General features: G+C 36.7%; 1 protein-coding gene across 1 annotated transcript; it reads right to left on the minus strand.

Moving 5' to 3' along the window:
* Positions 1 to 8192: 8192 nt before the first annotated feature.
* Positions 8193 to 8870, minus strand: LOC139893585 (zinc finger protein ZAT11-like). Its single transcript, XM_071876751.1, has one exon. It carries the CDS (start codon positions 8791 to 8793, stop codon positions 8266 to 8268), a length of 528 nt encoding a protein of 175 aa, XP_071732852.1. The 5' UTR covers positions 8794 to 8870; the 3' UTR covers positions 8193 to 8265.
* Positions 8871 to 9852: the final 982 nt, after the last annotated feature.

A 9852-nucleotide genomic window follows, 5' to 3' on the forward strand; every position in this document is an offset into this window, starting at 1 on the left:
GTTCATAATAAAAATTATTTTCTCAGAATAACAACTTTTAAATCAAAGTTTATCATAGTTTTTAATTAACTAACCCAAAACAGCCCGCGGTGTTACTACGACGGCGTAAATCCGGTTTTACGTTGTTTTTCGTGTTTCCAGGTTTTAAATCATTAAGTTAGCATATCATATAGATATAGAACATGTGTGTAGTTAATTTTAAAAGTCAAGTTAGAAGGATTAACTTTTGTTTGCAAACAAGTTTAGAATTAACTAAACTATGTTCTAGTGATTACGAGTTTAAACCTTCGAATAAGATAGTTTTATATATATGGATCGAATGATGTTATGAACATCATTACTACCTCAAGTTTAGTAGGTAAACCTACTGGAAGTGACAAGAAATGATCTAGCTTCAAAGGATCTTGGATGGCTTGAAAGTTCTTGAAGTAGGATCATGACACAAAAACAAGTTCAAGTAAGATTTTTACTCGAATTAAGATAGTTTATAGTTATAGAAATTGAATCAAAGTTTGAATATGAATATTACCTTGAATAAGAAAGATAACCTACTGTATATAACAAAGGTTTCTTGATCTTAGATGATTACTTGGAATGGATTAGAAAGCTTGGAAGTAAATTAGTAAACTTGAAGGGATTTTTGAAGTGTTCTTGAAGTGTTCTTCCTATGATGATTATAGCTTGATTCTTGAAGTGATTTTTGATGAAGATGATGATTAACTACTGGAAAAATACGTTCATAATAGTGTGTGTGTTGAGAGAGAATTAGAAAGAGAATTGGAAGTGAAATGGAGTGAATGATGAGTGGTAATTGGTGAGTGGGGTTAAAAGGAGTTCTAGTTAGTTGACTAGCTCATGGTAGAAGTTAAAATTGATTAGTCATACATGACATAATCAAGAGTGGAATCCCATGCTAGTTCCTATTGGTATATACTCATAGTAAGTACGTTTTGAAGCTGTGCATAATACGGGTAAGAATACGACTAGAATTCTTGATGAAAGAAAAGAATGGAAAAGTAACTGTAACCATTTTCGTTAAGTATGAATGTTTTGATATATGTCTTGAAGTCTTGCAAAAGTATTTTAATACATCTAAATACACTACATGTATATACATTTTAACTAAGTCGTTAAGTCATCGTTAGTCGTTACATGTAAGTGTTGTTTTGAAACCTTTAAGTTAACGATCTCAATTAATGTTGTTAACCCATTGTTTATTATATCTAATGAGATGTTAAATTATTATATTATCATGATATTATGATATATTAATATATCTTAATATGATATATATACATTTAAATGTCGTTACAACGATAATCGTTACATATATGTCTCGTTTCGAAATCCTTAAGTTAGTAGTCTTGTTATATGTATATAACTCATTGTTAATATACTTATGGAGATACTTACTTATCATAATCTCATGTTAACCATATGTATATCCATATATATATCGTCATGTCATTTTTACAAGTTTTAACGTTCGTGAATCGCCGGTCAACTTGGGTGGTCAATTGTCTATATGAAACATATTTCAATTAATCAAGTCTTAACAAGTTTGATTGCTTAACATGTTGGAAACATTTAATCATGTAAATATCAATCTCAATTAATATATATAAACATGGAAAAGTTCGGGTCACTACAATTGGGGTGGTACCGGATTATACTGTGCTAACGGCGGATATTGCTTAATTAAAGAATCTATATGTTTCTTCTCAATAACAGATACTACACTATCTACAAATGTTTCGTTAGCCTTCGTCATTTAATAAGGATGATCGGGGAGTTACTGACCTTTTATGAGTGGCCGGAAATAAACTTCTTCTGATCGGAATTTATTTGAGCAGCGTTTGGAGACGATTTGGCAGAAAAAGGTACAAATGAGGGTTTTTTGCTTGTATTTATAGTCAAACGTGGGGTGTCAAACTTAATCAGGAGCGTACACGTGTTACACAACCGACGGTCGATGATTGTTGCATGCGCGTGGTTTTCTGTTTGTTATACCCAATGTTGAGCGCATGGCCCACACGCGCTTGCCCACTGTCACTTTATGTCTTGTTAGCCGAATGGGCTTCTGCGACAGTGACAGGCATTTAATGACCTCGAGACGCACGCGAAAAATATAATGCTGTTCATGTTCTTGTTTTTCTTTTTTAGCTTAATAGTTTGATATCATATGTCTTGCATCATATAACATCAAACTGGGGGGACATAATGATACCGCAACCCGCATGCGCATTCTATACGTATGCGGGCAATCGATAGCGTGCGTATGTGTATACTTTGAATGCGGTATGTGGCATGCGGTGGCGTATTGAATACCTTTGTTCCCGGTACGGTGATTACTTGGTCATCACGTTGATATCTTTTTCATAATTACATCTGTGATTCGGGGGAGTTTGTTATGGAAGAGATTACCATTATCTTGGATGATTCTAGAATTAGGGTTTGCCTATATATACTAACCCTAATTATCATTCTAGGGATATCATAAATACGTAGCTTACAATACGAAATCATTATCGTCATTCATCAAAGGTTAACAGGTTAGTCGCTCTCGATTGTTTCCTACAGCCTTATTTGGGCCTTCGATCGACGATCGTCATCGAAGGTGGACTTAATCACCTAGCCACCCCGCCGACATCATCATGTCGGCCAGGGTTATTCACGGTAGCCGGACCGGAGAGCTAAGTTCTAAGATCCTTAAACCTCTTTTAAACGTGTTGAACGTGCATATTAACCTCTTGGAAAATTTATGCACGATCAGTAACTAACTACATCATAACAAGCACTTAAAAATAACTACTCACTAATCATGGCAACAATATCATCTATCATCATAGAAATAGAAATCATTATAACAGATAGAAAAAAGGATAAAAGTACCAGTATATTAAGTGAGTTCCGAAAGTACAAAAGTGACAACTTCGACCTCTAAACAGCTCCTACCGCGATCTTCGGCGTTCACCTCCCGGTACTAATTTTCCCGCTCGGAGGTGAGAAGGCTTCGGAAGTTTCTGAAGTGAAATATTTAGTAAAAAGTGTGAAGTAGGAAGTGTGTTGAAAATGGTAAACGATCGACAAGCGCACCTCAAAACCGAGGTGTTACACGTAACCGAGGTTGTAAATGTCGGATCCGATGGAGAGAGGGCAAACCGAAACCTGCAGGTGTCAGTTCCGAGACCCATCAGTGTGAATCCGGGGACTTTTTTCCAAGATTCGATTTTTAATGTTATTTTCAGACCGAGGTTTGAATACATCACGGAAAACCAACACCAAACACACCCAAGGTTTTGAGGGACCACTTTCGTAACATTTACTCCTATAAATACTCTTTCATCTTTCACATTTTAACACACTTCCACACCAACAAGTCCAAATTACTTTCAATTAATTTTCTTTCTTTTGTAATTTTCTCTACATCTTCTCTCTAATTAATTTAATACATTTATGGAGAGGTAAGTATGAGAATTAGAAAATAATTATAATAGCTTGGTTAGAGCTATAACGCTTTTGATATTCCGAGGAAATACAAATGTTTATTCTGGCCGCATTATTCGGTATTATCTATCATTTCTTATATGTTTGAAATATGCTAGTACTAGGAATATTTATTCGTTGGTAATTGTTTGTATGCTTGTTAGGACTTAACAAATACTAATAGGGGTATATATTTATCTGTGTTAAACGCCATAATAAGGATTAGTTCGACTAAGATTATGGTCAACGTAAGACTAGTGCGCTAGTACTGTAACCTACCGAAAGAAATGCTACGCGTCAGAAGCATATCTTAAGATATTATCATATGCGGGGTTGTATAATTGTATTGTAAAGAAGAGTTAAATCATACAAACCGGCCATTCACTTAGATACTTAAAAGATATATTAAGGTGTTAAGAATGCTTAGATTTCGAAAGGAATCATATATTCCTATATTGGCTATGCTCTCTATCCGAGTGTCCAAGGTCTGCAATGTATAACAGTACAGGTCTATTAAAGGAATGCACGTCTGCTTAATAAAGGCCACTACCATACTTAACGGTAGTTAATGGTACGTAGTGTCGGGAGCTGGGCATAGCTGATCCAATCAGAATAAGGTTACCTAGTTCCTAGTGACATATCATTTTAGAAAGTACGCTAAACTGGTAGGGTTATAGATTTTACACCAATGTCTGTCTAATTAATCTAAACGTGTCCATATTATCGAAAATCATGGTAAAACTCATCCTCGTTATCCTTAGTTGTTCCTTGAATGCCAACTAGTTTATATTAATTAATTGTTTATTTTAAATTATAAATACCAACCAAACCAATTATTCTATCTATATACAATTTAAGAACCAAATAGCGGATATCTAGAAAATTTCTAGCTAGACTTGATTGTTGAATTTTCCGAATAGGGTTATATACCGAACGGATCATGTCTCTCCGCTAGATCTACTTGGCCAGTGAAATTAGGAAATAAATTGTGTAAATTCAACTATCTAGATTTTTAAAATAAGTTTTGTTTCAAATTCAATCATTCATAGAACGACCATAGGTTATACTTTCCACTATTAACCTTAGGATTAACATAGAAAGAGATTTATATCCAACACTATAAATATTAAATCCAACCTGATATACCTTATATTTCTTTTACGTCTAACGACACGTAAAAACTTGACTAATCGAAGCGTATTACATGTGTATACGAACGATTGGATCTGGATTTTTTTACGAAGGAAATGGATATGTACAAACGGTTAGATCTGATATTCGAACGCCGAAGAAAACAATTATGATTTGAAATACCAAGGATCTGATATCCTTGAACAATTAGATTTAAGATTGAAAAGGATAACCGTCGTCGAGCGTTGATTGCTGTATAGACTTGGAAAAGAAATAAAACACCGAGGCTGTTGTATTATGAAATCGAAAATACTTCGTAAAACATTAAATGACTGGATGGTCCCTCCACCCACAATTTAGTGAGATATGACCCTGTGATCAAGATTTGCTTCCCCCTTTTCCTCTTGGTTACTTGCTTCCGAATCCAGCCAATCCCAAATGCAATACTGTTGGACGGTAGCCTACTATTTTGACAAACATTTAATGCATGTGAAAATTGTGAAGTTGAAAGAAGAATAGTATGGCTATGTTTTGTGGTATGTTTTCATACATTGTGTTCACATGTACCTAATACATGTGTAAGATGCATTATAAATACATGGTCAAGGAGAAGGTGAAGATCATCCACAAAATAATATCACAAAAGTAGTAAACACAGTTGATCAATAATATCAACGGAGAGTATGTATTTGTGAGGTTGAGAGTTTTATTCTTGTAAGGAGTGTAAAAGAGTGTACGGGAAACTTAGATTTTATACTAAAATCTAAGGGGCTTGAGTTTGGGTTTAACTCATAGTGTACTTTTTCTTGTACCGGGTTCTTTTATATTATAAGAATAAAGGAGACTCTTGGGGTGGACGTAGGCAGGGTTTTGCCGAACCACATTAAATCGTCGTGTTATCAGTTACCTTATTTGCTTTCTATTATTTCTCGCAAGTTTGTCTCAAACAAATTATATCCTCGCTTCCGCTGGTGTGGGTGCGCTAGGCAAATTGTCATAACAAGTGGTATCAGAGCGTATCCAGGTTTATCGGATAGTTTTTTGGTTTGAGATGGCGGGAAATAGCGGTATGCAGTTTAAGGTGGAGCCATTTGATGGAACCGGGAATTTCACCTTGTGGCAAGCAAGGGTGAAGGATGTCCTGGTTCAGCAGGGCTTGGCAAAGCCGTTAAAGGGTAAAAAGAACGGCAAGCCAGAAAAGATGACGGATGACGATTGGAATGACATCGAGGAAAGATGTGTCAGTACCATTCGCCTTTCCATCAGTGATAAGATCACTAATAATGTCAGTGGCGAGACAACCGCAACAGGGTTGTGGGTGGCCCTCGAGAAGTTATATCTCGGGAAGAATATGACCACAAAGCTAAACTTGAAGCGTGATCTTTATCGGTTGAAGATGGAGGATGGCGGGAATATCATTGAACACATGAACGTGTTTAATGGTCTGGTGGATCAACTTGCAAAAGTTGAGGTTAATATTGAGGAAGAAGATAAGGCCCTTATTCTTCTTACCATTCTTCCCAGTTGGTATGATACGTTGGTTACTACTGTTCTTTACGGAAAGGCTACTGTAAAGATGGAGGAGGTAGTACCGGCACTTTTATCTCAGGATAAGAGACAAAAATCTGATGGCCGTTATGAGCATGAGTTTGCTATGGTTGGTCATGGAAAGGGAAGGTTTGCCGAAAAGAGATCTGGTAATAAAAGTAGGTTCAGATCAAGAGACGATGTGAAGGGTGTCCAGTGCTTCAAATGTCAAGAGTGGGGTCATTACAAGAAGGATTGTCCACTCTGGAAGAATGGTGAAGATAAATCTGGGGGTTCATCAGCTGCAGTAGCAGTTAATGAGTCGGTTAATTTAGGAGATGTTCTCACAGTCTCCAAAGGTTCTACTTCTGCTCAAGATGAATGGATTTTAGATTCTGGTTGTACGATGCATGTGTGTTCCAAGAAAGCTTATTTTGATAAGTTAATATTAAAGAAAGCGGGGGTGTGACTTTAGGTGATGGTTCAACATGTGATGTTGAGGGTGTTGGCATTGTGAAAATAAAATTGTTTCACGGAGCTGCTTACACTTTTGGTGGTGTGGCGTACGCACCAAAGATGTGTAAGAATCTAATTTCCTTAAGCCAGTTAGATTCTCAAGGATACGGCTATTCGGCCGTAGGTGGAGTTATGAAAATCACACGTGGCAGGAAGGTCCTGATGAAGGGAGAGAAGTATGAGGGTTTATATCGTCTGGTGGCGAGTACCAAATGTACTCGTGTCTCGAAGGTTTGGAAAGTGTGCACACGGGAAATTGTTCGGGAACATGTGACGACATGTTTGATCAAGTTAGACGATGGTGAGAAGGAAAATCCTACCGAGGGAGAGGTGATTCGAGACTCCTCTTCGGAGTTAACTATGTAAGTTGACAGGGTTAGCTGCACACGATTATTGGCCGTTTTATTTGAATCAGGGTTCAGGACTGAGGTGATTCAAGGTGTGTGCAGCGGGGATAATGGAAGTCAATGGTGAAAATACTTGGTGTTAGTATTTTCGGTGATGAAGAGAGTAAATATTCGTCAAGGTGGAGATTGTTGGACGGTAGCCTACCATTTTGACAAACATTTAATGCATGTGAAAATTGTGAAGTTGAAAGAAGAATAGTATGGCTATGTTTTGTGGTATGTTTTCATACATTGTGTTCACATGTACCTAATACATGTGTAAGATGCATTATAAATACATGGTCATGAAGAAGGTGAAGATCATCCACAAAATAAGATCACAAAAGTAGTAAACACAGTTGATCAATAATATCAACGGAGAGTGTGTATTTGTGAGGTTGAGAGTTTTATTCTTGTAAGGAGTGTAAAAGAGTGTACGGGAAACGTAGATTTTATACTAAAATCTAAGGGGCTTGGGTTTGGGTTTAACTCATAGTGTACTTTTTCTTGTACCGGGTTCTTTTATATTATAAGAATAAAGGAGACTCTTGGGGTGGACGTAGGCAGGGTTTTGCCGAACCACGTTAAATCGTCGTGTTATCAGTTACCTTATTTGCTTTCTATTATTTCTCGCAAGTTTGTCTCAAACAAATTATATCCTCGCTTCCGCTGGTGTGGGTGCGCTCAGTGGCGGATGCAGGAAATTTTTTCACCGGAGGCGAATTTTTTTTAAAACGTAGGAATTTATTTTGGCAAAATATAGAGGTTTGAGGGCAAAATATAAAGTTTTTTGAGCAAAATTTGAAGGTTTTTGGGCAAAATACAAAGGTTTTGGGGCAAAATATGAAGTGTTTGGGGCAAAAAAATTTTTCCACCGGGGGCAAAATCGAATAACTGAAAAAAATTGCACTAAAATTTCGAAATCCACCGCCCCCTCCTTTACACTTTGGATCCGCCAGTGGGTGCGCTAGGCAAATTGTCATAACAAATACTATATGTCCATTATCTACCACGTAATTTCCACTACTCTTTCGAATAAAATAAATAAGCAAAAAATGATTCACGTGTATCATCATGATCTTGTATGAAATGCTTAATTGAAGAAGAAACACTTCATGTCAAAGTATAATTGTGACTAAAGTCTAATTAATCAGTTTACATGTATGAACAAAGTGAAAAAAACTATGTTTTAATAACAATCATATGTCATATATACACATCATATAAATAATTCAATTGTGGTTAGAGCCGCCTCCCCGAATTGAAACTCCAAATCATTCTCTAAAGGTGTCAAGTTTAAATCTAAACTAAAAACTCTTCGACTACTAACTTTTTTCACCATGTCATCAAAAGACGAATCAACCTTTTGCATCGGTTGGTTCTCGTTCATCGTAGTCCCTCTATGCCTTCTCATATGTCCACCCAACGCTTGCCCTAGGGCAAACTCTAGCCCACATATTGAGCATTCGTGTGACTTAGGCTTCATAGGCACCAAATTTGTACCATGTTTCAAGTCACCTTCATTATTAACTCGGGGCTTCTTATGACTAGTTCTATGTCCACCTAATGCTTGGAACGACGTGAACTGACGGTTACATGTTTTACACTCAAAAACTCGACTTGGTGAGTCATCATATGGCTCGTTGCTTGATAGTTCCTTTGAAAGTAGCATCAAACTATTAGCCATGATGGTTATGGCCGAGTCGAATTCGAACTCTCTAGATCTCTTCATCGGTAGATAGACCATTTCGTAATATTAACATATAAGGTAAAATAATAATAACAAAGTATATGAATTTTCTAATATTTAAGGCTAAACCTCTAAAAGTAATGAAATATTAAGGTTTTTTTTTTTTTTTTTTTGGTGAAAAGAAAAAGTGTAGTTTTGTATGAATGTGGGATTGGATTGAATGAAAAAAATGAGGTAAATGTAATTTGGGGTGGAGGTATTTGTAGGTGTCTAAGTGTTGACTTATTTAAGTTTGACCAAAGAGTATGATGGATGAAAGTGACACGTAGTTGCTTGATTTAGTTGAAAATTTCAATAGATATCAGAAATATTGGGGGTAGTAAAGTGTATAAGTGTCAAAATGGTGTTGTGGATGTGAAAGATAAGAAGGGTAGTTAGCCTACTCAGCCGTCATGGACCACGTAAGTCTGACTCAACGCTTAAGTTAAAAAAAGTTAACTAGCTAAGAACTATCAAAAAGTCAATTAGATCTTTAATTTGTTGCCAAAATGAGACTTGTATGTATCCTAGAAGAGTCATGGTTACGGAAGATTGACTGAACTGTTGGTGATTTTAGCATGATCCAACGTCATTTTAGTTGATTAAATTACTAAATTAAAAGTGCTCGAACCATTGAAACGCTACACGAATTTGGGGAGTGTGTAGTACACGTTCGTAAAGTGTAAAATGGTTTGAGGATATGATAGTGAACTTGGAAATAGCATTTGGAACTTAAGGAATGCGAAACGCGACTTGAAAGAATGCGAAATGCGACTTGAAAGGCTAAACACACTTGAAAATAAGCTTAAACTTAATTTTGGTGTGCAGTAGTTTTAAGCCGCGGCGCGGCTCCTGGGCCCGCGGCGCCGCTTAAGGCATGATTTCAAGGTCGAGAGTTTTTGCATGTTTGGAAGTGTTTTGCTTTGTTAGCCCGCGGCGCGGCTCCTGGACCCGCGGCGCGGCTTAACACATGGACGCTGAAAAGACGCCATTTTTACCCAAAAGGTGCATTTGATCCCCAAACGTTTTGGGGTTGTTCCAGGACATTTATGAACGATTTTTACATGTATTTGGACT

Source organism: Rutidosis leptorrhynchoides, chromosome 2, assembly GCF_046630445.1.
Source record: "Rutidosis leptorrhynchoides isolate AG116_Rl617_1_P2 chromosome 2, CSIRO_AGI_Rlap_v1, whole genome shotgun sequence".
In the NCBI taxonomy this organism is placed as follows: domain Eukaryota; kingdom Viridiplantae; phylum Streptophyta; class Magnoliopsida; order Asterales; family Asteraceae; genus Rutidosis; species Rutidosis leptorrhynchoides.

What these genes read in the sequence shown, in the direction of transcription:
- LOC139893585 (XM_071876751.1), bottom strand. Translation starts at nt 8,793, where the DNA reads ATGGTCTATCTACCGATGAAGAGATCTAGAGAGTTCGAATTCGACTCG.